Source organism: Macaca fascicularis, chromosome Y, assembly GCF_037993035.2.
Source record: "Macaca fascicularis isolate 582-1 chromosome Y, T2T-MFA8v1.1".
Classification (NCBI taxonomy): Eukaryota; Metazoa; Chordata; class Mammalia; order Primates; family Cercopithecidae; genus Macaca; species Macaca fascicularis.
The window spans coordinates 2540430-2567064 of NC_132903.1; the positions used below are offsets into that span (position 1 = coordinate 2540430).

At 37.3% G+C, this 26635-nt stretch overlaps 1 protein-coding gene and 1 long non-coding RNA gene across 6 annotated transcripts in view; one reads left to right on the forward strand and one right to left on the reverse strand.

The window, feature by feature from the left end:
• ZFY (zinc finger protein Y-linked) overlaps positions 1 to 26635 on the forward strand; it is a 48535-nt gene that overhangs the window by 17705 nt on the left and 4195 nt on the right. For 3 of the 5 annotated variants that reach the window (XM_074030427.1, XM_074030426.1, XM_074030425.1), the window contains exons 2-7: positions 1163 to 1251; positions 8522 to 9094; positions 23789 to 23938; positions 24204 to 24347; positions 25364 to 25516; positions 26302 to 26442. In XM_074030427.1, coding sequence (XP_073886528.1) covers positions 1191 to 1251; positions 8522 to 9094; positions 23789 to 23938; positions 24204 to 24347; positions 25364 to 25516; positions 26302 to 26442 — 1222 coding nt within the window. In that variant the 5' untranslated portion in view covers positions 1163 to 1190. Of the gene's footprint in view, positions 1 to 1162; positions 1252 to 8521; positions 9095 to 23788; positions 23939 to 24203; positions 24348 to 25363; positions 25517 to 26301; positions 26443 to 26635 lie in introns of those variants that run through there. The other 2 variants (XM_074030428.1, XM_074030430.1) reach the window with 2 other exon arrangements.
• LOC141409505 (uncharacterized) overlaps positions 13986 to 26635 on the reverse strand; it is a 36838-nt gene continuing 24188 nt past the window's right edge. Inside the window, exon 4 of the long non-coding RNA XR_012430461.1 lies at positions 13986 to 14900. This is a non-coding gene — a long non-coding RNA (uncharacterized lncRNA). The remainder of the gene's footprint in view (positions 14901 to 26635) is intronic.

A 26635-nucleotide genomic window follows, 5' to 3' on the forward strand; every position in this document is an offset into this window, starting at 1 on the left:
TCGCTGATATTGACATTTCCCTGCATTTATAAATATTTGTAAATATTAGCAGTTACTGACTCTGCTAATGACAATTGAACAGGTATAGCTCCACTTTTTCAAGACTTCACCTCCTAGAAAATTCTAGGATGTTGAGTGCCAGGGTAAACACATAAAGATTGTTTAAAGAATGATATGCTGTCCAACTAGGTTGCAAAGTTGAGTAATAACAGTAAATAAGTCATGTGGTAGCTTGGGTTAATAATGTGGAGCTCACTGAATATTGGAGAACTGCTTGTTCGTAAGGGAGTGATCAAAGTAGTGCTTCAAGAAGATTCATCTGGTGTGTAAGAAATGTTCTGTATCTTAATATAAATAATGCAAATACCAGTTAACACTTAAGTAATTAATATAAATAATGCAAATTCCAGTTAACACTTACGAAAGTTTGTCATGCTAAATACTTAAGCATTGTGAATTTTATGTAAGATGATAATTGAACTTTTAAAAAAATACAAAAAGGCCAAGCATGGTGGCCTGTAGTCCCACCCGGTCAGGCTGAGCGGGGAAGAATTACTTGAGCCCTGGAATACTAGGCTAGTGTGAGGAACAAGACTGAGTATCTTTTTCTTTTTCTTTTTTTTTTTTTTTTTTTTTTGGAATCAGAGTCTCACTCTGTCGCCCAGGCTGTAGTGCAGTGGCATGATCTCGGCTCCCTGCAAACTCTGCCTCCCGGGTTCACGCCATTCTCCCACCTCAGCCTTCTGAGTAGCTGGGACTACAGGCGCCCACCACCACACCCAGCTAATTTTTTTGTGTGTTTTTAGTAGAGATGGGGTTTCACCGTGTTAGCCAGGCTGGTCTTGATCTCCTGACCTTGTGATCCTCCCGCCTTGGCCTCCCAGAGTGCTGGGATTACAGGCATGAGCCACCGTGCCTGGCCAAGACCCAGTATCTTTAAAAAACAAAAAAACAGAAACACTGTCAATCTGTTTGATTTAATCTACCTGCCCTTTCCTGTCTTGTTGCAGCCCATGTATCACTGGAAATCAGTTTGTTCCCTTTAATTTTACATTGATAGGTTATTGAAAAATAATTTTAGCATTTCAGAAATGTGAATATCATGACATTTTAATATGTGATATAAAAATTAATGTTTGGTATACTTTATTCCCTGGTTTAGGAGCTGTGACTAATGAGAATTAAAGGCCATGGATGAAGATGAATTTGAATTGCAGCCACAAGAGCCAAACTCATTTTTTGATGGAATAGGTATTACTATTTCTTGGGTTGTTTCACTTCCCATCTGCTGGATTTGGAATTACTTATCAAAATTGCAGAATCTGATGTTAATTCATATTTAAGTACTTAGGTCCATACTTATGTCCTGTCAGAATCTTATAGCCAACTCATAATCTTGTTAATTAAGCCATCAATACCAAAATCTTACTGTTACCCTTCAGTTGTTCCAGTTTTTCCAGTTATGCAATTAAATCCTTCTAGTTCTCCCTTTGAAATGTTTTCTGTTTGTGTTAGTTTTCTATTTTTCCATTGGTACATTTCAAAAAATTTACTAATCTAAAACAGGACAAATTTATCTCAAGAGTTCTATAGGTCAGAAATGTGGCTCAACTGAGTTCTGTGTATAGAATTTTACAAGGTTAAAATTAAGATGTTGGCCAGGTGTGGTGGCTCACATCTGTAATTTCATTGCTTTGGAAGGTGGAATTGTGATGATTGCTTGAGATCAGGAATTGAAGAACATCCTGGGTGCTGGGCAACACAATGGAAACCCTGTCTCTGCAAAAAAAAAATTTTTTTTTTAAATTAGCTGAGCATGGTGGTGCATAGCTCTAGTTCTAGATGCTCTGGAGGCTGAGGTAGGAGGATTGCTAAACCAGAAATTAAGGCTGTGGTGAGCTATAATGGCACAGCTGTACCCCAGCCTGGGTAACAGAGCAAGAAAAAAAAAATCAAGCTATCAACAGGGCTGGAGGCTCTTGACTTCGAAGAATATCCATACTTTTAGGTAAATTTAGTTTCTTTTTGTTGTACCATGGAGATACTGTTTGTTGTTCCCTACAGTTCATCATCCAGGAACATTTTTTGCTTCCAGAACCTGCCCACATTTCTTCTCATGCTTTGCATGGTGGTTTCCTCAAGCAGCAGTGAGTGGAGTCCATCTCATGCTTTTAATCTTTCTGATCTTCCCTTCTATCACATACATCTTCTTGAATCTAGCCAGAAAACTATTCATTTTTAGAGCTCACATGACTAGATTTGATGCACCAGGGTAATCCGGGATAATTGCCCAATTTTAAATTCATAATCTTAATTACACCTGAAAAATTTCTTTCGCCATGTCATGTAACATATTTACAAGATTTACAGGGATTAGGGTATGGACATCTTTGTGGGACCGTTCTTCCTGCCACCATCTGCACCCTGGTTCTCATGTGTCTCTGGCAAATGTAAAATAACATCCACCCTCTCTCAAGTTTCCCAGTTAAAAAAAAAATAAAAATCTTATATGAAATTAATCAGCTCAGAAGTGCTAAGTATCATTTAAATCAGATGCTAATAATTCTCTGGGTATCAGTCATTAAGTGCAAGTCCTGGGACACAATTCCTCTTTATCTACTTCCCAGTGTACAGTGGTAGGACAGTTTGGGATATTCTGGTTCAAACAGGGTGACATGAAAGGTAAGAAAGAAATTTTGTGTGAAGAAATTCTGAAATGCAACCAGACAAACTCCCATTAATTTTCAAGACCTGGGAATAATCCTTTTTGGCCTGTGGCTCCACCCTTTGAGTCTTCCTTGCTATTTTCTTCAAAGACAGCAGGTATTTGCAGCTGAATAGTTTTATTTCCTGCTTCCTGCCTCTGGAATTCTGGTAGTCCAACAGTTCATTGTATTAATTCTGTGTCCCTTTCAGTTTAAGCTAGCAGTGCTTCTTTTGAAAAAACAATTTGTGTGTGTCTTGGGGATTTATTGTAGTAGACAAGAGGCTCATATAATTTTTTCTGAGATTATCTTATGTCTGTTTTTGACTTCTGCTAAAATGGTTGAAGTCCAATATCGTTAGATTTCTTAGAAGTGCTGAGTATTTGTAGGTCACACTTTTACTTGCTTGAAAAAGACTTAATTCTCTGGTTTTTGATCTTTCCCTTTCCCTTTCCCTTTCCTTTCCCTCCACTTCCTTTCCTTTTTCTTTTTACCTTGCCTTACCTTACCTTACCTCACTCCTTGCCTTTTCTTTTCCTTCCCTCTTTCTTTTTCTTTTACCTTGGCCTTTCCCTTTCTTTCCTTTTTCCTTACATTTTACTTTCCTTGTGTAATGATCAGGTGCCTGAAGGAACCTTTTGTTCTTTCTGTTTCATGGAATAGTTGAGAATCCCATACTGTTTTTTTCTCTCTCTTAAATCAGCAGTCCTCACTCTTTTGGGCACCAGGGACTGGTTTTGTGGAAGACAGTTTTTCCAGGGACCTGGGAATAGGGGGGTTTGGGGATAGTTACTAGATGAATCAAGCACATTACATTTATTCTGCACTTCATCTGTATTATTATTACATGTAATATATAATGAAACAATTATACTGTTCACCATAATTTAGAATCAGTGGGAGCCCTGAGCTTGTTTTCCTGCAACCATACCATCCCATCTGAGGGTGATGGGAGACAGTTACAGATCATCAGGCATTAGATTCTTACAAGGAACATGCAACCTAGATCCCTCACATGTGCACTTTACAGTACGGTTCGCATTCCTATGAGAATGTAATGTTGCTACTGACCTGACAGGAGGCGAGAGTTCAGGCAGTGATGCCTGTGATGGGAAGTGGCTGTAAATAAAGATGAGGCTTTGCTCTGACAAGGAGTCTCTTTAATTTAACCTCCCCTTTCACCCCCCAGATGGACAGAAAACTTCTCATTTGTCGTGTTTTACTATCTCTTTGCTTAATCTTCCAACTATTCATTTTTCACACTGAATTTTACTCTGAGCAGTAAGAAGAAATGAGACCACATCTCCAACACTTTCCTAAAATCTTCTGAATTGAAGAGTTCATTTTTACAAGTTGTGCTTTCCATATAACCCAGGGAGACAATTTTGCTAAGTGGTCTATCAAGTTGTGCTTTCCACATAACCCAGGGAGACAATTTTGCTAAGTAGTCTGTCTTTTTATGTAACAGAGCTCTTCCTTCCTTCTGTTGGAAACTCACTTTTAAGCCCTTACAAGCAGTGTTACAAAACTCTAGATTTCTACTAGCAGTCATACATGACTTAGGTATTCTCTGAGTCCATGTAGGATTTCTCTGCCTTGATCTTTTCTCCCTCTGGATTCTCACTGGCAGAGTTTGTTACTTTTTGTTGTTGTTGGTTTTGAGATAGGGTCTCACTGTGTCACCAGGGCTGAAGGGCAGTGACATGATGATGGCTCCTCACTGCAGCCTCAACCTCCTGGGCTCAAGTGATCCACCCACCTCAGCCTCCTGAGTAGCTGGAACTACAGGCAGGCACCACAATGCCTGGGGAATTTTTTTTTTTTTTTTTTTTTTTTTTTGGAGACAGAGTCTTGCTGTGTCCCGCAGGCTGGAGTGCAGTGGCACGATCTTGTCTCACTGCAAGCTCCGCCTCCCGGGTTCACAACATTCTCCTGCCTCAGCCTCCCGAGTAGCTGGGATTACAGGCGCCCGCCACCACACCTGGCTAATTTTTTTGTGTGTTTTTAGTAGAGATGGGGTTTCACCGTGTTAGCCAGGCTGGTCTCGGTCTCCTGACCTCGTGATCTACCTACCTCGGCCTCCCAAAGTGCTGGGATTACAGGCTTGAGCCACCGCTCCTGGCCAGGAATTTTTTTAGTAGAAATGAGGTTTTGCTGTGCTGCTTAGGCTGATGTTGAATTCCTGAGCTCAGGCCATCCTCCCACCTCAGCCTCCCAAAGTGTTGTGATTACAGACATGAGCCACTGTGCCCAGCCTGTTATTTTTAACATTCATATTTTTAGTATTGGTTTTTTAAAGGAAATTTAGTTTTTTTTTTCTACTCAACAGAATCTAAGCTTTTCATTCTTTAAATTTTTTTTTTTTCATTTCCCTAAGAGCTAGAATTTCTCTTCATTCTTGTAAGAAATTTTACAGTCTGCACCTATCCAACAGCAAAGCCACTTTACATTTTTAGGTATCACCTATCCATAACTACAAAGTCACTTTATGTTTTTAGGTGTTTGTATAAGCAGTTCTCCACTTCTTGGCACCAAAATCTGAAATTATTTTTGTTAATGCAAAGAAAATTACCACAAACTCAAGCAGTTCAAAACAAATTTTATTGTCTCAGTTTCCGTAGGTCAGAATTCTGTCATGGCGTGGCTAGTTTCATAAGGTGTTGCCAGAGTTTTATTCCTTTCTGGTGAATCCAGTTTCATTGTTCTTTAGATGCATCCAATTTCAGTTTATTCAGGTCCTTGGTTGAAGGCAGTTCATGCAGCTATAGGACTGGAGTCCCCATTGCTGTACTGGTTGTGAGCTAAGAGGCTAATCTTTGCTTCTTATGACAAACTCCATGTTGTTTCTCATGCTTTCCATGTGGCCACTGTAGGCGTGGCTAATTCGATCCCTCTCATATGTAAAATCTCTCCAATTTATCATTCTGCTTCAGCTCCCCAACTCCAGACATAAAAAGCTCTCTGCTTTATCTAAGCAGATTGGTCTCAACAAATTATTTTTAAAGTTCATGACCTTAATTTTACCTGCACTGCCCATGTGGTATAAGTCATAACATAATATATTGTAAGTTCCAGTGATCAGAGAATAAACATCTTGGGGATTTGGTTGGTGGGGGATACAGTGGGATGTAGATTGTCTGGGATGCTGAGAGAAGTCTTCTTATGACACTGCTTTTTAGGCCCTATTACCTCATTCTTCATTGATAGTATTAAGACTGTTTTCTCACTCTTGGTTTCTTTCCTTCATCTACCACAGTAGTAGAATATTCAACCCTAAAAAACGTGGATTATTCCTTTCCATTGCCCAGGAAATAAACTATAAATCCCAGGTCCTCTGGAATTGATCCTGTCCTAACTTTTGTAACCTTTTCACATATTCACAAAAGGAGCCTCTATATCAGGCAGATGCATCCTTACCTCATTTCCAGAACTGCAAAAAAAATTACACTTAAACAAGAGGGGGAAAAAAGTATTCTCAATTTCAGATTGCTCAGGGTTCTAAATACGTAATACTATAATTAGACTAGATTTTATTTTTCTGTTTCATACTCTTGTAAATTAAAATTTTAATGATTTTATTAACTGAATTTTAAATGAATATTGCCATATATTAGCAATAGTAATTAACTTTACCGAGAAACATAAGGAGTTTTAAATATACCTTCTAAATTTTGTGTGTGTGCATGTATTTGTTAAGCAATTTAGGATATTCTTTTGACTCACTGTTAGGTGCTTTCAGGTTGTTAATGGTAAATGCAAACCTATAATTCTTTCCTTCTCTGGAACATAGTGAAGTATAATTATTTTGGGAGGTCACAGCAAGAGGATTGCTTGTGGCCAGGTTTTTAACACCAGTCTGCACCACCCTTTCAAATTTTTTCTTTGAAAGAGAGAGACTAAGTTCTTTGCGAAAAAACTCAGTACTTTTTTTAGTGTACTCTTGCCACAATCATGCCTAAGTCATGGGCTAAATGGTGGATTGAAGGGCTGTTGCATTTTCGCCTTGATAACACTTGAAATGGTGTTTTCTTTAAATTTGAGGAAGTCATGTAATCTACCCAAGCTTCCATTTTCATATGCATAACAATAATGAAACATCTCCCTGATTACATTTTTTCAGGACCCGTACCATGCATTCCCATTTATCATGATAGTCCTGTGAGGTGTGCATGACAGTTACTACTGACCTCATTTTACTCTTGAGGAAACTGAACTCAGAGGCTAGATGACTTGGTCCAAGGTTACAAAACTAATAAGTATCTAAACTTTGCCCTCTGATTTAGACCATTATCACCAGTGCTGTTGCCACTAAGTGCTGTCAAATTTATGTCTGTGCAATGGGGATTACACTGTTCTATTGCTATTATGAACATAGAAGACAAATGAGTAGAAATCATTTTGTAGAAGATGTATAGAAATAAAAGCAAACATTCTTTCAACGTGTAATTTAAGTGGGTATTAACTACTTGAAAGACTCCTGCAACATCTGTTGTTGCTTTGCCCTCGTTGATCACTTTTGTTGAAGAAGCTGTGTGTTTGAGGACTTTGCCACAGGTACACAATCATTGAGTTGTGTACCTGCTTGGACTCAGCTTCCTCTGAGTTACAATCAGAAATACTAATCAGATAAATAGCTTTTTTTTCCTTTTTCTTTTTTTTTAAGGATAATCCAGTGAGGTAGTGGGAGTGGAGAAGGAAAAAAAGAAATCTTAACTGCTTGTGATATGTGAATAGCTTTTCATATGTCATCCATGTTTGCTTTTCTCTATGCACTAGTAGCCATAATGCCTGATTTGTTTCATATTAGGTTATATTTGTGTTAAAGATATATGAATTCTCTTCATATTTGTGGTGTTCATTTAGAATAATATTTACCGAGCATCATGTGCTGTGCAAGTTGTGTGATCTTGGTTCAGTCATTTGATCTCAGTGGGCTTTAACTGGCTCTCCCTTCTGCCTTCATTGCTTAACTGCACCCAGCACTAGAAAAATGCTTTTATATATATATTCCCAAGGAACTACCTTGGGATTTGGGGTTAGTGGGAACAGGAGGAGGAGAGATGGAGGTGGAATATCCTGGCAAAATTAGGGCAGGCCCTACGCTAACCACCCCCACCCTTCACCACCTAGCCCAGCTGCATTTTTATTCATTTTATCTATCCATAGAAACCTCTCAACCTAATGTCTTTCCTCTCTTTAGTCCTCTTAATTTCTACCCTGATTCTTTTGTCTTAGATTCAAAGAATGACTTTCTAATTAGCGCAGTTATAGTGGATATTGATGGGATATTGCACCAGGACAAAGTGGGAAGATTATAAAGGCCGAAAGAGAAAGAAGGAAGGGTAAAAAAGAAATATGTAGGTATAATGAATAAAAGAAAAGTAATGTGTTGAGAAAGGAGACGGTGAAAAAAGGAAGAGAAATGAATGAAACATGTAGCGAATAAATGGTATATTTGTTTTCTGAATTTGTTGCCTAACATATAAAAATCTCTTAAGATTTTATTTCAGTGAGATGGGAAATTTTTTATGTTGATGTTTTAAAAGTATTTCATGAATGGTTTTCTTCTGTAATTGCCCCAAAGGTTTTTTATTTTTCTTTTATTTCTTGTTAGTTGATTAGGGTTGAGTAAAGTAAGTTTTCATGTTAAAAATTTCTGTTTGTTAAATGAATCAAAAATAGATTCATTCTCTATTGTCTCAATGTTTGAGGAACACCAAGGACATAGTCTGTTTTCCCAGTAGAAATAAAATAAAAACTGTATTTAGTCATGTATACTTACCTGAGATTTGTCATTTTAATTTTTATTTTTTAAGGAGCTGATGCTACACACATGGATGGTGATCAGATTGTTGTGGAAGTACAAGAAGCAGTTTTTGTTTCTAATATTGTGGATTCAGACATAACTGTGCATAACTTTGTTCCTGATGACCCAGACTCAGTTGTAATCCAAGATGTTATTGAAGATGTTGTCATAGAGGAGGATGTTCAGTGCTCAGATATCTTAGAAGAGGCAGATGTATCTGAAAATGTCATCATTCCTGAGCAAGTGCTGGACTCAGATGTAACTGAAGAAGTTTCTTTACCACACTGCACAGTCCCAGATGATGTTTTAGCTTCTGACATTACTTCAGCCTCAATGTCTATGCCAGAACATGTTTTAACGAGTGAATCCATGCATGTGTGTGACATTGGACATGTTGAACATGTGGTCCATGATAGTGTAGTGGAAGCAGAAATCATTACTGATCCTCTGACCAGTGACGTAGTTTCAGAAGAAGTGTTGGTAGCAGACTGTGCCCCTGAAGCAATCATAGATGCCAGCGGGATCTCAGTGGACCAGCAAGATAATGACAAAGCCAACTGTGAGGACTACCTAATGATTTCGTGTAAGTCATGTGGTACAGTGATTTTAAGCAATGTTTTTGAAACGTATTTTATAACATAAATAATGGTGAAATTTTATTGACTTTAACTTCTGTAAAATTAAAGTACAAATCATAAATCTACATGCATTGTTGCTTAGTTTGCATCCTAGAAGATAAATCATAATTAAGTGACATGGTACAGAATAGAGTTATTTCTATATTAGCGTAGAATAGAAAGATGAGAAAAATAAGGAATGAAAATAACAGAATTGAGCCTTATGAAATCATACAAAGTATGATTGGTCTGTTACCTTCAGATTTATCCCTGAGACTTGTAGTCAGTTTTTTTAAGTCTTTTTATTATGTAGTCGTTTCACTTTCTCCCTTTTTTCTACCGTAGTGTCCCTTTTCTCTTTAAAGTCATGATTTTGTTGTTGGTGTTTAATTCATTAGTGGCTTTGGAGTTAAATCTGGTGAATGCCCTGAAATACAGTGGTTGCACCAAGGCCATCAACAACTAATTTATTTAGGTTTCAAATTGATTTCAAATTTTACATCATACTAGTTTTATGTTCTGCTCACTGATCCTCATGGGATGCTGGCTTTCTTGATTGTGTTTATAACTTTGTCAACCAGAACATGGTTGGACATACTTTTGCTTATGCAGCAGCTGCTATAGTCGTTCTGTTGCTAGAATCTCTGACTATGTTTCTCTAATATTTTTAACTTCAATATCTAGGTATATTTTCTACATTAATATGGTTACGACTTATAGAATCATTGTGTCATTTATCTGCTGATTTAAATAGTTATCCTAATTGATCAGTTCATTACTATGGTCTTTGAAAAGAAGTTTTATAGTGTAGATTTAGTTTAGAGCATTCCCATTAATATTAAATACCACCTACACTCTTTGTCCTGTGTCTTTGAGCGTAGCACAGCAAAAGATTTGTGCAGGCATTTGCATGGGCACAGGGAGAGTAGGCATTTACCTCTTATATGATCAAGTATACCATTATGGCCTAGTTTTCTAATAATGATAATTTTCTACCTCCCTCTGAACCTGCTTCATGATTTTAAAGAGCCTCATTCAACTGATTTAATAAACATTTATTCTGTGTGTAAAAACTTATTCTATGAAGTGTTTAAATATTTAAGATTAATAATTTACAGTTTTGACCTTCATAACCTTTATAACCTGGTGTGCCAGGAAAAGGGGGAGTAAGGGGTGTTTAGCTCTTTGAAAATGTCATAATAAATATTTTTATATGCCAAATTTATCTAGCTATTTCAATTTTTTTTTTTTTTTTTGTTTTGCTAGCTCTTACTTCCTCCAGAAAAAATATCTCCTAATGCAGCATTTTAAATTAAAACTCTAGGCCGGGCGCGGTGGCTCAAGCCTGTAATCCCAGCACTTTGGGAGGCCGAGACGGGCGGATCACGAGGTCAGGAGATCGAGACCATCCTGGCTAACACGGTGAAACCCCGTCTCTACTAAAAAAATACAAAAAATTAGCCGGGCGAGGTGGCGGGTGCCTGTAGTCCCAGCTACTTGGGAGGCTGAGGCAGGAGAATGGCGTGAACCCGGGAGGCGGAGCTTGCAGTGAGCCGAGATCGCACCACTGCACTCCAGCCTGGGGCACAGAGCAAGACTCCATCTCAAAAAAAAAAAATAAATAAATAAATAAATAAATAAATAAATAAATAAAAACTCTATAGGGCTTAGGGTTGACAGGTTTTTCATAAAGTGTATAGAGGAAGTGTGGTCTGATTTTATATTAATATAGTGAATACTGAGATGCTGTCATTGACAGTAAGCTTTAATGTTTTCCATAATATGAGAGATGGTAATATCTTTTAAATTCTTTAATATATTTAATACATAGATTGAAGGTTGTAAAACAGTCTTTAAGTACACTTTACATTTAAAAGTATGTTATTAGATTTAAGAGCTTATTAATTTTTATGTCTTTAGTGGCAGGTTTTTTCTCCTCTGAAAATCTCATTTAAAATGATCAGAGTCCTCTATGTTAGCACAGTAGTATATCTGCACAAAAGTGCTCACTGTTACACCCTAAATGCTATGGAGATCAACATAACCTCTTTATATAGTCTTTACTGTATAGATGTTACCATTGACTTTTAAGTTGATTACATCATCCTCAAATACAGGTCCCCCTCAAACCTGTGCATATGTGGTATAAAATATTTGTGGAGTGAACACTTACATGAACTTTATAGCTGAACGTTTGTGCATATCATGTCTCATCCAAAGGGCATCTAGTTTAGTTGTTTTGGCAATCCACGTAGTGTTTCTAATAAATTATGACTTTGGTCATAGTGAACATTCAGTAAAAATGTTCAGTGAATAAATGAATAAATGAAACCCAATCCTCATATCTAAATCTGAAAGCCTATGGATCAATACAGTTTGATGATTTGTTTAATGATTCTAGTGGCTACTAGAGCAGAGTAGGACTGGTAAAATAGTTGTTTATTGTACTTATTTTATATTTTTTGTATATTTATACACATTACATATATTAATTTTGCTTATCCTTCTGTAACTCATTAGATATATATACCTAAAAATACATATATTTTGGATATATATTACATATATAATTAGTAAGTGTATATACATATATTTTAAGCTATCTATTAATTTTGTTTTGTTTTGTAAAACCATTTGGCAAAATGATACCAAATGCAAGAATTTTAAAAGTGTGTATCTACAAGGGATGATTTCTGAAAAGTGAATAAAGATATTTTAGGGAGATAGGTTGTTTTAAGTTTTGATACATTGCTGAAACAGGTGTGTTTTCATAAGACTAAAACTAATGATTTTTATGTAGAAACTCTAAAATACATTAAGAAAATCTTAAAGCACATGTGCAGTGTTTCAAAAGGAGATAAGCTAATCAAAGGAGATAGAAATCAAACTGTTGGAATTTAGGAAAGAAGCTGAACGGAGAAATAACGTTACCCGTAAAAGAGACTATAAAAGCGGCAATAAAATAAATGTGGATTAGTGTTAATATGACTGGAGACCTTCTGACTGGGCTTTAGAAAATTGCCAAAATGAAATGGTGAAAAAACAGACATAAAAATGATTATGGACAAGATTAGCAGACATGAGAAACAGAAGGCAAAACTTACATACAGAAAAGAAGAAAACAATTAATATGACAGAAAGTTATGGAAGAAAGCTTTCCTGAAATTAGGAATGATTTGAGTACAGCAATGAAAATGGCAGAGTAAAGAACACTGAAAAACTTCTCTTTTCTGAAAATAATGAGAACAATGGTTTAAAAAAATTATCAGAGTAACATTTTTCAGCTCTCTGAAAACTAAATGATTGTAGCAATAGAGTGAGTACTGGATATTGGCAAGACTGTGCCCTTTTAATTTGCTGTGTTTACATCCACTTCTCCCAAGCTGTATGTTGGCCTTAAAAACTGGCATCTGACATATAAAAAAAAGGAGCAGTCAGGGAAGATATAGCAGCTCATGCCTATAATCCTAGTGCTTTGAGAGGATTGGCCAGGAGGATCATTTGGGGCCAGGAGTTTGAGACCATCCTAGTCAACATAGTGAGACCCTCTCTCTACAGAAAAACTAAAAAATTACCTGAGCATGGTGGAGGATCCTTTTAACTCAGGAGATCAAGATTGCAGTGAGTTATGATTAAGCCACTGCACTTCAACCTAGGTTACAGAGCAACACCCTGAGTCAAAAAAAAATTTTTTTTCTTTTAAACAGCAGTTTGGCAGCTACTGGAGGAGGAAGAAAGGCCCATTTTCAGAGAACTGATATTATTTGACTTGGTGGTGGTGACCTGCAAGACCCACCCATTTTTTTTTTTTTTTGAGACAGAGTCTTGCCCTTTTACCCAGGCTGGACCCCAGTGCTGTGATCTCAGCTCATCTTAGCCTCCAACTCCTGGGTTCAAGCTATTCTTGTGCCTCAGCCTCCTGAGTAGCTGGGACTACATGTGCTGTGCCACCACACCCCGGCTAATTTTTTTTTTTTTTTTTTTTGGTAGAAATGGGGTTTCTCCATGTTGATTTGTCTGGTCTCTAACTTCCAGCCTGAAGTGATCCACCCACCTTGGCCTCCCAAAGTGCTGGAATTACAGATGTAAGCCACTGCACCCAATACTACACTTAGACTATTTTAATTGACTTAGACTCTGAACTTCTGTAGTATGAGCCTTCTCCTTTGGGTTGTTGCTTGAAAATTTTAGAGACAACTGTTGAACATCACTGGTTTTTGAGGCAGTTGATACAGTTAGGGCAAGCAGTAGATATACTAAAACTTAAAAGGAATGAAAAGTCCAGTAGTGGAATGAAAAGTCCAGAGGGCTTTGAAAAGCTGGGACGTATTCCTGATTATCTTGAATGTGATAATGCCAGGTCTGTGGCCCTGGTAAGGAAAAGCTTGGCAAGGCCTTAGACTCACACTTTGGGTAATCTTCAAGGGCTGCCCAAATAAAACCCAGTATAGAACTATAAACAGCCTGCATGAATGTTTCAACATGCGTGTAAGAGCCAAAAACTGCTGGTTCTACACATCTGTCAAGTCATAAGCTGAATATGTATTTTATATAGCTAGATATAATTAGACTTTTAAATTGCTACATGTGAAAAAATACACTTTAAAGGATTAGTTTAGAAAAATCACAGTACTGTTGTTTGCTAAGCAATAGTAACCAGTCATAACAACACACATTAGGGAAACAAAGAATCTGATTTTCACAGTTGCCAAATAGTATTATTTTAAATGTTCAGTTTTCAACAGCAACAAAAAATGAGACAGGCACAAAACCAAAAAAAGCACAGCCTATGCGCAAGAAAAAGTACAGCCCACAGAAATTCATTCCAAGGAAGTCCAGACACAGTACTTACTAGAGTAGCTTATGAATCAGTTTTATTACATTGTTCAAAGGGCTAATTAGGAAGTCATGTGTAAAGAAATAAAGGAAAGTAGGATAATGATGTCTCATTAAATGGAGAATATCAATAATCAGAATTTAAAAAGTAAATAGAGTCTCTGGGGTTGAAATGAAGATTTCACCAGAGGAACTCAAAAGTAGGTTTAAACAGGCAGAAGAAAGAATCAGAACACTTACAGGAACTTCAATTAAGATCATCTAGTCTGAGGAGAAATAAAAAATAATGAAGAAAAATGAATATGGCCATATATAATCTATGGGATGCCATGAAGTAAGCATACCAACATATACTGTACCACAAGTGGGAGGGAAGAAAGAAATTGGCTTAAAGAATAGTTTAATAATAGCTGAAAACTTCACAAACTTGATGAAAAACTGTAATCTTCACTTGTAAGAAGTTGCGTGAATTACAAGGGATCCATTTCTAGACACAAGACATTTATGTTGTCAAAAGACATTTTTTTAAAGCAGTAAGGTAGAACTCACTTCTCACATACAAGTCCTCCTTCCCTCGCTCCCTCCCTCCTTCCCTCCTTCCTTTCCTTCCATTTCATCCATCCTTTTTTTTTTCTTCTTTTTTGAGATGGAGTCTTTCTCTGTTGCCTGGGCTGTAATGCAGTGGTACGACTTCGGCTCACTGCAACCTCCGCCTCCCTAGTTCAAGCAGTTCTCCTGCCTCAGCCGCCTGAGTAGCTGGGACTACTGGCGTGTGCCACAATGCCTGGCTAATTTTTTATATTTTTAGTAGAGAGGGGGTTTCACTGTGTTAGCCAGGATGGTCTTGATCTCCTGACCTCGAGATCTGCTGCCTTGGCCTCCCAAAATGCTGGGATTACAGACATGAGCCACCGCGCCCAGCTCAAGTTATCCTCTCTGAAAAAGAATAATAGCGATTTTCTCATTACAAAACATGGAGGATAGAAGGCAGTGGCATGATATCAGTCAAGAACTTGAAATTCAACAAAACTATACTTTAAAAATGAAGGTGAAATTAAAATATTTACAGATAATCAGAACAGCAGCAGTAATCCAGATTGTGTAATATTGCCATAAGAAGAGATGTATAGATCAGTGGAACAGAATGCAGAGTACAAAATAAAACCACATGTCTGTAGGGCCCATTGATTTTTCTTTCCTTTTTTTTTTTTTTTTTTTTTTTAAGATGGAGTCTGGCTCTGTCACCCAGCTGATTTTTCACATAGGTGCCAAGACAGTTCAGTATAACAACAAATAGTTTTTTCGGCAGATGGTAGTGGAGTAGCTAGATGTTTGCATGCAGAAGATTGAAATTGTGTCCCTACTTCAAAGTGTATACAAAAATGACTCAAAACAGATCATTGATAGCTCTGTAAGATCATAGAGAGCTATATGATTATCTCTATGATCATAGACAGCTATCTATGATCGTAGAGAGCTGTCGCCTGTCTAAATAAGACAGCTAAAACTATAAAAGGAATCCCTGAATGAGATACCACCCTATATCTGCTATGGATGGGTATTAAAGGAAAGGAAAACAAGTATTTGGAATAAGCATAAATTGCTGATGTTTTGCAGCCACTGTGACAAAGTTTGGCAGTTCCTGGAAAAGTTAAATTTACGTAGGACTACCATATGACCTAGCAGCTCCTTTCCGGATATACCGAAGAGAACTGAAAACATATGCCCAGAAAACAGGTTACATATTATACAAATGTTCATAGCATCATTAGTCATAGTAGCCAAAGAGCAGCAATAACTTTAATATCTATCAGTTGATGAATTGATAAAATATGGTGTATCTAATGAAATATTATTTGATCATAAAAAGTAATGAAGCACTGATGAATGCCATAGCATGGATGAACTTCAAAAACATTGTGTTAAAATGCAAGAAGTGTGTGCAGTATCTAGAATAGGTATATATGTAAAGTCAAAAAGTATATTGTTGCCTAGTGTTCATGGATAGTGTTGTGTGGAATAGGGAGTAGTAGCTAAATGGTACAGCGATTTCTTGTGAGGGTGATAGAAATTATCTGCAATTAGTGATGATGCTTGCACAGCTCTGTGAATTTTCACAGCTCTCTGAAAACCCACTGGATTGTATGCTTTACCTACTATGCCACAGTAACTCATATGTGAATTTCCTCTTAGTGCCAAAAAAGAAAAATTGTAATCTTTTAAGGCAGTTCATTTTCTTCTAAGAAATTGAGAGACTAATAAAACTTTTTTTTTGAGGCAGAGTCTTGCTCTGTCACCCAGGCTGGAGTACAGTGTCACAATCTCAGCTCACGGCAACCTCTGCCTCCTGGGTTCGAGCAATTATCCCGTCTGAGCCTCGCAAGTAGCTGGGATTACAGGCACCTGCCACCATGCCTGGCTAATTTTTGTATTTTCAGTAGAAATGGGGTTTCACCTGGTTGCTCAGGCTGGTCTTGAACTCCTGACCTCAGGTGATCTGCCTGCCTCAGCCTCCTAAAATGCTGGGATGACAAGCGTGAGCCACTGTACCCAGCGAAAACTAATAATAATCATCATTATATTAGTGAACTTAAGGATCAAGAATTATATAGTCATCCACCTCAAAATACTCAATGCTATACACAGTGCAACAAAGCTTAAAGTTTCTGAGGAAAGTATAGCATAAGAATTTTATACACAGCTTATTCAAGTCAAAATCACAGTTAGACATTTTAAAACATCCAGGATTTCAGAAATTTTAGCACCCATGTGTGATAGAGTTGCTACTTGATACCATAAACCAAAAGATGAATTAGTAGAAAAAGACTCAAGAGTGGAGAACTGATAAAATAATGAGTAGTGATTTTTGAATTAATGTAAAATTGGAGTTAACGTGCAAATTAAGGTTATGTAATATGGTAAATGTCTACAAAATATTAACTAAAATATTTGCCATGTCACGATGTGCAAATATATTCATGTTTTCACCTTTTACAGCAGGTGACAGTAGATAATATCTTTACAGTATGGTTCCTACCTATTATTTTTATCATATTTTTCTTTTTTTTTGAGAGGGAGTCTCGCTCTGTTGCCCAGGCTGGAGTGCAGTGGTGCCATCTCAGCTGCTGCAAACTCTGCCTCCTGGGTTCACGCCATTCTCCTGCCTCAGCCTCCCGAGTAGCTGGGACTACAGGCGCCCGCCACCACACCTAGCTGTTTTGTATTTTTAATAGCAACGGGGTTTCACCGTGTTAGCCAGGATGGTCTTGATCTCCTGACCTCGTGATCCACCCGCCTCAGCCTCCCAAAGTGCTGGGATTACAGGCTTGAGGCACCTCTCCCAGCCCATATTTTTCTTAGAAGAGTATTTTAAAATCTTCTGTTTTGAATTAATAGACATTTAATTGATCTTCTTTCATATATATAACAAACTGAATGTTAGATATTTACTAAGGCTAGACAGTATTGTCAAGTCTTGGAATACATTAGTGCACAAAATAGAGATTCCTTTCCCTCATCGTGATGGACTTCTAGTATGACTGTATATACGTAAAATTATTTAAATGTGTATTATAATGTGTCTTGGGAAAGTAAAAGAGCTTAATCAAAAGGATTGTGAGTTTCAGAGATGGTCAGGGATGCCTTGCTGGAAGGATGACATTTTGTCATAGACCTCAGTTTGAGTTGTATCATAGACTTCAAAAAGGAAATGCATGTATTGATCTTAGTTCAGTAGAGAGGACAGTGACAGTTTGCATCAAATGCGGCAACTTAGGCAAGTCAGATGAGGACTCAGAGTTGGTCATGTATTTCTTTGGTGAACAGATTCAGTGAAATCATGGACAAAAGCTTGATGGAAGTATAAGTTTAGAGAAAGAATGTGCAATGAGAATCACTGGAGATACGAAACAGTTGCTTGCAGGAGAAGTGAGATCAAGAGAAGATGGAATTTTTGTTTGTTTTAGTGTTGTTTCAAAGAAAAAGCTTATTTCCTGGTGGGAATATTCCTTTAGAGGGTGATAGATAAATTGGTGGTATAGGGGATAACTGAAAAAAAAAAAAAGCAAAAAAACAGAAAAGAGAAGGTATAATTTAGTGCTTATGTGGGGGCATTGGTTTTAAGTGGAAAGGAATACTGCTTGTCTGTGGCAATGTGAAGGAAATACAAAGTTGAGTTGTTGGCAGTAGGACAGATGGTGCAGGCAGTGGATCATCCTTTCTGCTTTGGGTTCTCGGTAAGGTGGGAAATAAGATAACAGGCAGGTAGTATTGGAATTTTAAGAAAAATACGGCAAATAGCATCTACTCAAGGTTCATATTTATATATTTAAAGATGACACTATCTACATCATGCTGTTTTTTTTTTCTGTCTAGACTTAGCTGCATAGATGTAGATGCTGACATAAAATTATATCAGCTAGGTTTGCGGTTTTGCCAGTCAAGTATTATCAAATCAGACAGGGGCATAGGAGTTGAAAAAATATGCAAGAGAACAGTTAGAATGACCAGCCATGGAATTAAGCTGTTTTACTTGTTCAAATTGCTATAAAATTTTTGTTTAAAAGTAACATTTCAATTTTAATTTTAAACTTATATTTGTCCTTCTTTCTGTTCTTTTAGTTGTATATATGCATTGAGAAATATCTGAATAATATTTTTGTAAATTCTATTGGTATTTCAGATGGTGTTGTTTTTGAGAACTCTAATTTTTTTTAAAATACTTTCTTAAATATTAAAGTGGATCATCTCAAGAAAAAGCTGTCTTTTAGAGCAAAGTTGAAGAAGTATAAGGGAATAAATAATAAAATAGTATTTCTTAAATTTGGGGCCCATGAGATATTGGGGGCAATAATACTGTAAAGATCAAAGCAGTTTAGGCAGATTTGGGTTGCTAGACTGTGCAATTTGTATTTTACTTGGTAGGAAAAGGAGTACTAGAGTCTAGGGCAGGAGGGTAAAGTGACTGGATCTTTCTTTTAAGAAGACAGATTGATACCATTGTCAAGGTGTCTGGTTGGAAACCTTAGGAGAGAGAAATCAGGTAAACTGTTTTGTTTCTGAGGTTAGTTGTAAATGAAGTTTTAACAACCTGGTTTTGAAAGATGAGACAATTTAAATGAATGGAGAGGCACAAGCCATGTGCTTGCATTTTAAGACTGCAAAGCAAAAAACTAGCACCATTTTTATGATATTAATTTAGACAAAATGCAGTCCAGTGGAAATCCAGTAACCAATTTTTTTCCTCAGCAGAACTATAATTCATTTTCTGAGGAAGCAAAGAAAAGTGAGATAACGTGACCAGCTAAAAATTAAGCTATGAGTTATAAAGACAGACATCCTTCTCATTTCCTCACCTCTCCCTTTTGTAGCTCATTGGCTTGTGTTATTACATCAGGTTTTACTAGGATACTTGGAACCTTTAACTCCCTAGCTTCTTTCATGCCCTTCTACTTACCTCTCCAGCTTTTTCTACTTGGGTTACTGTGTGAATTCTTTCTTGCCACTGCCTTAAATTGTAATCTCACTGGGACTGTGTCTTTAGCTCATGATTTTCTTTACACTGCAGATGCTCACTGCATGATCTCAAGTGTTTTTTAGTTAACATTTTGCTGATGGCTTCCAAATTGGTGTTGATCTTCAACTTTCAGAGTTGAATATTCTGTAGGTGGCTTCACATGTCATTCATTCCGTCTTCTCGGTTTATTCTTAAATATGACTCAACTCCAGCCTTTATCCCCATTTGTACTACCTTTGTCCTCATTCAAGGCCTCATTATCTGTCACCTAAATGTACTGAAGCTGTAGTTCTCTGCGTCATTTCTTGATCTCTTCAAATATGCTTTTTTATAAGGTCAGCAGGATGCTTTAGCAAAAATACTGATCTGACTTAGTGACTGCTCTTTTTAAAAGCAGAAATTATCAGATCTCTGATAAGAATCCCCAGGAGTAGGATACCTTGGAGTCTATTTGTGTATACAAGTTCATTCCATACCTGCAGATTCTGATTTTAATCAGATCGAGAAACTTGCAGTCTACCAGAATTAAGTTTGAGCCCCTCTGCCTGGTGCATAAAGTCCTCCAGTAAACCTGGTTTTGGTTTACCAGTTGGTCACATTTCCCACTATGGCCTGATCTGCAGCAGTATTGAAGAACGTACTCTCTTACTGTCCTGTCCCCCTACCTGCTGTATTCTTTGCATAGAATAAGTGCTGTTCTCTTTCAGTCTACATGAGATACCTTCACTTTTTTGGGGGGCAGCTGTTATTGCACTTTGCAACATTTGCCAAAACATTTCTGACTCCCCAGCCTGTTTTATACGAATACTATCTTGTGGACACCTTGAAAATTTATAAAATATTATTTCATTGTATGGGAAAACAAATCAGTTTTAATAAAAATAATGTACACCAGTGTTAACATTAAAGATTGCACTAGAGAGTTCAAAATTAGTATAATTTTATGTTTAAAGAAATTTTAGGTCAAGTGCAGTGGCCCAAGCCTGTAATCCCAGCAATTTGGGAGGCCAAGGCAACTGGATCACTTGAGGTCAGGAAGTTCAAGACCAGCCTGGCCAATATGGCAAAACCACATCTGTACTAAAAATACAAAAATTGACAACACGTGTTGGCACATGCCTGTAATCCCAGCTACTTAGGAGGCTAAGGCAAGAAAGTCACTTGAACTTGGGAGTTGCTGTGAGCTGAGATAGCACCAATGCACTCCAGCCTGGGTAATTGAGTGAGACTCCTATCTCAAGAAAAAAAAGAAAATTTAATTTTTTCTTCTAAGTAATCAAGGAATCAGCTAGTGTCTTTCTAAGTGACATTTTGTTTTGAAGACAAATGTATATTAAAACGTGATTTGAAAACATGTTACTGTGTCCAAATTAGACAAAACTTTTTTCCCCATTGTTTTGGGTTCTTACATCTTGTGTTTAAATAGTTAAGTTTTAGTAGCTTTTAGTAGCCCAGTGTTTCAAGTTCTGATATCCTGGGTTAAGTAGTTAGATTTTATAATATCCATGTTTGTAACAAGGAGATGCTATTTGAAAGTAGTCTGTAATTCCTAGTAAGAAACCAAATTATATTGTCATTGTATTTTTGTTTCTTTAACATTGGCTTTAGAGAATTTTGATTAGACAAATATAGTTTTGGATCTTTTGAAGAACAAGATGGGGAATTTGAAAAGTATGCAAAGATTTCAAAATCTAAATTCTGTGTTATAAGCCACTGTTAAAAGTTAAGACTAAGAATTTAAAACCTAAAGTAGTCAAAACTATCACCATTGCCTTTTCTAGTAATACTCATTGTAGTTGAATTGTGAGTGCATTTATCTGCTCTGCACTAATGGAAACCATCTTTTGTTATATTGTTTTTTATTTTTAGAAAAAATTATTATTGCCTCTAACAGCTTAAACTTACAGCATTTTTCAAACACCAGAGGTTGATGATTGTTTCTTGTGAATTACATGGATCAAGATTTGAATTCTGGTTTTGCCAGTTACTAGATGTGTGACCTTAGATAAATCATTCAAGTTTGCTTTACTGTAAAATGTCGACAGTATTATAGCACTTCCTCATGGAGTTATTATGAGTATTAAGTAATGCTTTCAGTAATCACTTAATAAAAAGTAACTACATTATTATGATCACATTTTAAAATAATCATCTGTTCATCTGTCTGCTTTTTCACTTAATTATAAATTTCTTGGGTCCATTACCTTTTTTTTTTTTTTTTTCCAGAGATAGTCTTTCTCTGTTGCCCAGGCTTGCGTGCAGTGGTGAGATCTTAGCTCACTGCAGCCTCTGGCCTGGGTTCAAATGATTCTTGTGCCTCAGCCTCAGCCTCAGCCTCCTGGGTTCAAATGATTATTGTGCCTCAGCCTCAGCCTCCTGGGTCCAAATGATTCTTGTGCCTCAGCTTCCCGAGAAGCTGGGAGTACAGGCATGTGCCTTTATGCCCAGCTTTTGTATTTTCAGTAGAAAACATGTTTTGCCATGTTGACCAGGCTGGCTTGAAGCAGTCCACTCACGTCCACCTCCCAAAGCCCTGGGATTGCAGGTGCGAATCACCATGCCTGGCCTTGGGTCAATTTCTTTTAAAGTTTACACCTCTAATACTTGCCCAGAGTCTGATTTATAGTTGTGAATCATTGTTTAATTGAATTAAACATAAATATCTAGCCAAAAGGATAATGAAATATAGTCAGCAGAGGAATACAAAAAGAAAACTAAAATGGGAAAGGGGAAATGAAAAAGCTTCTTGGGGTCCTGCTCCTCTGTGGTTGGTCTCTTGCTGTGTCATACAGGCCAGGTGGGCCCAGAACAGAGAGAACATTACTCAGTGTTTCTGTAATGGACTGAATATTGAAAAATCTGACTTTTGTGATAAATTAAATTGTTCTGTTGGGCTATTGTTCGTGCCACACTTTCTGTTGTGCTAAAGATAGTAGTCAGTGCCCACAGTGGTGTGTAATGTAAGGTTACATTATATGGGGGTCATATTTTTGGTATTTACTGCAATCCAGAGTGTATTTTTTTAGATACTATGTTTTACTTTTGTTAAAATTTTGAAGTCCCAAGCATAACAGCACACTTGATTCCCTTACTGTATAACACTTAAAAGTTTGTTGTAGATACCCTGAGCCCACTGTTGGAAATCATATATTCACTTTATTGGTAAGTAAGGATTCTTTTTTTTTTTTTTAATACATAAACATGAAACAGTCTGCCTTAAGTCATTTAAGAAGATACTTAAGCCCTACATCTTACTTATTTGCCAGCAGTAGACCCAGACTCATTACTTCTATGAACTCATGTATATGTTTTTTGTGTGTGTGTGTGTGTATTTTTAAATGCATATGTGTGTAGTATTAGGTTTAAACAGATTAATATTAGAATTTACAACTATTTTTATGTTTATTTATTTTTTGAGAGTTTCACTCTGTCATCCAGACTGGAGTACAGTGGTGCAATCTTGACTCACTGCAACCTCTGCCTTCCAAGTTCAAGCGATTCTCCTGCCTCAGCTTCCTGAGTAGCTGGGATTACAGGCGCCTGCCACCATGCCCAACTCATTTTTTTTTGTATTTTTAGTAGAGACAGGGGTTTCACTATGTTGACCAGGCTGGTCTCAAACTCCAGACCTCAGGTGATCTGCCTGCCTCTGACTCCCAAAGTGCTGGGATTACAGACATGTGCCACCACGGCCAGCCAGAATTTATGTTTCTGGCAACCATATTTTGATTTTTAAAAAGTTTATGATTCTCATAGAAACAGATAAGACAATTGTATTCAGAAGTACTGAATGTTAGGTAATGCTCATAAAATATATTAGGACTAGTGTGTACTGAATTTACTAGTAGGGCATTATTTCTCAGATCTTCAGGAACATTGGTAAACTGGGTTCTGTGGCTCAAGCTTGTAATCCCAGCATTTTGTGAGGCTGAGGTGGGAGAATTGCTTGAGCCTAAGAATTGGAAATAAGCCAGAGAAAAATAGTGAGACCTTGTCTGTACAAAAAAATAAAAAAATTAGCTGAGCATGGTGGCATACGCCTGTTGTTGCAGCTACTGAAGTAGGCTGAGGCGGAAGGATTGCTTGAATTCTGGAGTCAAAGGTGCAGTGAACTGTAATTGTGCCACTGTACTCTAGCCTGAGTGACAGAACAAGAAAAGACCCCATCTCAAAAAATAAAGCAGAATACTTGTAATATTGTATGCTTTTACTTTATGACAAGCAAAGATGATGTATGTCCTTTTATTAGTTTTCTTAAGTTTTAAAGCATCTGCTGTTATTGTTGATGATATGTTTTCTGCCTTTTCAGTGGATGATGCTGGCAAAATAGAACATGATGGTTCCACTGGAGTGACCATCGATGCAGAATCAGAAATGGATCCTTGTAAAGTGGATGGCACTTGTCCTGAAGTCATCAAGGTATACATTTTTAAAGCTGACCCTGGAGAAGATGACTTAGGTAAGAGGAAGCCGTCAGCATTTTATACATCATCATCCAAATGTTTCAACCAAATGGTGTCAAAAAAATAAACAGGTTCCTTTTTTTCATTGATATTTAGCATTTAGTTTAGATTATTTAGGTTGGAAAATTTGAACTCTTTTCCAAAGACAACTTTCAAGACATATTTTTGATTTAGTAATATAAAAATATATGAAAACATGTAAGCAAAATATGTGAAAATGAACTCTCTAATAATTTTTGGAGCTTTCATCTTCTCTGATAGGTGGAACTGTAGACATTGTGGAGAGTGAGCCTGAAAATGATCATGGAGTTGAACTACTTGATCAGAACAGCAGTATTCGTGTTCCCAGGGAAAAGATGGTTTATATGACTGTCAATGACTCTCAACAAGAAGATGAAGATTTAAGTATGTGGTTTTTTTAAAAAAAAATTTTACTTTAAGTTCTGGGATACATGTGCTGAATGTGCAGGTTTGTTACATAGGTATGCATGTGCCATGGTGGTTTGCTGCACCTATCAACCCATCATCTAGGTTTTTAAGCCCACCATCCATTAGGTATTTGTCTTAATGCTCTCCCTTCCCTTGCACCCCACCCCACAACAGGCCCCAGTGTGTGATGTTCCCCTCCCTGTGTCCATGTGTCCTCATTGTTCAACTCCCACTTATGAGTGAAAACATGTGGTGTTTGGTTTTCTACTCCTGTGTTAATTTGCTGAGGATGGTGGTTTCCAGCTTCATCCATGTCCCTGCAAAGGACATGATCTCATTATTTTTTATGACTGCATAGTATTCCGTGATGTATATGTGCCAGTATGTGGCTTTTTTTGTGGGAGAGGGTTTTATCTTTCTATAAGCTGTGTTTTTTGTTTTTTGTTTTTTTGAGACAGAGTCTTACTTTGTCGCCAGGCTGGAATGCAGTGGTGAAATCTCAGCTCACTGCAACTTCCACCTCCCATGTTCCCGCCTCAGCCTCTCAAGTAGCTGAGACTACAGGCATGCACCACCACACTCAGCTAATTTTTGTATTTTTAGTAGAGATGAGGGTTTCACCATGTTGGCCAGGATGGTCTGGATCTCTTGACCTCATGATCCGCCCACCTTGGTCTCCCAAAGTGCTGGGATTATAGGCGTGAGCCACTGTGCCCTGCCCAAGTTGGGTTTTGTTTTTGTTTTTTTTTTAATGCAACCAATATTTGAAAAAAATAAGCAACACTGTTGTAGAGATTACTATATTGCCATATTCCAAGGAAACATATCAGTGACTATGTATGTTTTCATTGTTGCTTTATAAACTTAATTATGGTGAAAGCCAAGAAACGAATGATTAATTCAACCAGTTTATTTTTTCCTACTAATGTATTTTTTCTGTGTGATCTCTGTAAACCTAGTCACAAAAATTTTTTTATTTATTTTGTGCTTAGATGTTGCTGAAATTGCTGATGAAGTTTATATGGAAGTGATCGTAGGAGAGGAGGATGCTGCTGTTGCAGCAGCAGCAGCTGCTGTGCATGAGCAGCAAATTGATGAGGATGAAATGAAAACCTTCGTGCCAATTGCATGGGCAGCAGCTTATGGTAACTTACATAGTAGCTAGAAGGATTGAGTGGTTTTTGAACATTAATTCGCCGTTGAAAGTGATTTCTGTGGTCTTAGGGTTTCATGACTTAAGCAAAAGTAGAGGAAGATTACATAGTCTCCCTGTTGCCTTTAATTTTAACATGAACTTTCATGCCTTTATTACGTAAGTGTGGGAGCTTTTAGTCTAACATTTTAAATCTTGGTTTATAGGTAACTCATAACTTTACAATTTTGGGAGGTAATAAGGGAGTCCAGTAGAGCAACATGCTGCTAGATATGGAAGCTAGGCACTGCCCATGGTCTTGCCATAAATATGCCCATAAAACACATTATCTGCAGTTGGGGGCCAGGGGTAGTGGCTCACGCCTGTAATCCCAGCACTTTGGTAGTCTGAGGTAGGTGGATGACCTGAGGTCAGGAGTTCAAGATCAACCTGGCCAATATGGTGAAACCTCCTCTCTACTAAAAATACAAAAAAATGAGATGGGTATGATGGTGTGTTCCTGTAATCCCAGCTATTCAAGATGCTGAGGCAGGATAATTGCTTAAACCTGAGAGGAGGAGGTTGGAGTGAGCCAAGATTATACCTCTGCACTCTAGCCTGGGTGACAGAGCAAGACTCTGTCTCAAAGATACATTAAAAAAAAAAAAAGAATAAAAATAAAAAATAAGGACTTTCTGTCATTCGTGAATGTCAGGACTTCTTGTTGTTAATAAAGAATTCCTGATTCTTTAGAATTTATAATGTTGTGTAATTTTGTGTTTTAATGCACGTCGTTAGGTAATAATTCTGATGGAATTGAAAACCGGAATGGCACTGCAAGTGCTCTCTTGCACGTAGATGAGTCTACTGGCCTTGGCAGACTGGCTAAACAAAAACCAAAGAAAAAGAGAAGACCTGATTCCAGGCAGTACCAAACAGGTGAGTTCCACAGGAGTATTATGATGGAGTTTTAGCTGCTAGGCCCCGTGTATTTTTGTGTATTGAATTTGAAAGAAAACATTTCAAAATTCAGTGATATTCATGAATGATTTTCTTGGATAAAAAGAAACAGTTGTGCCTCAAACATTCAGGAAAAAGAATTAAAATCCTCTGGTGATTTAGTGAAAAGGAA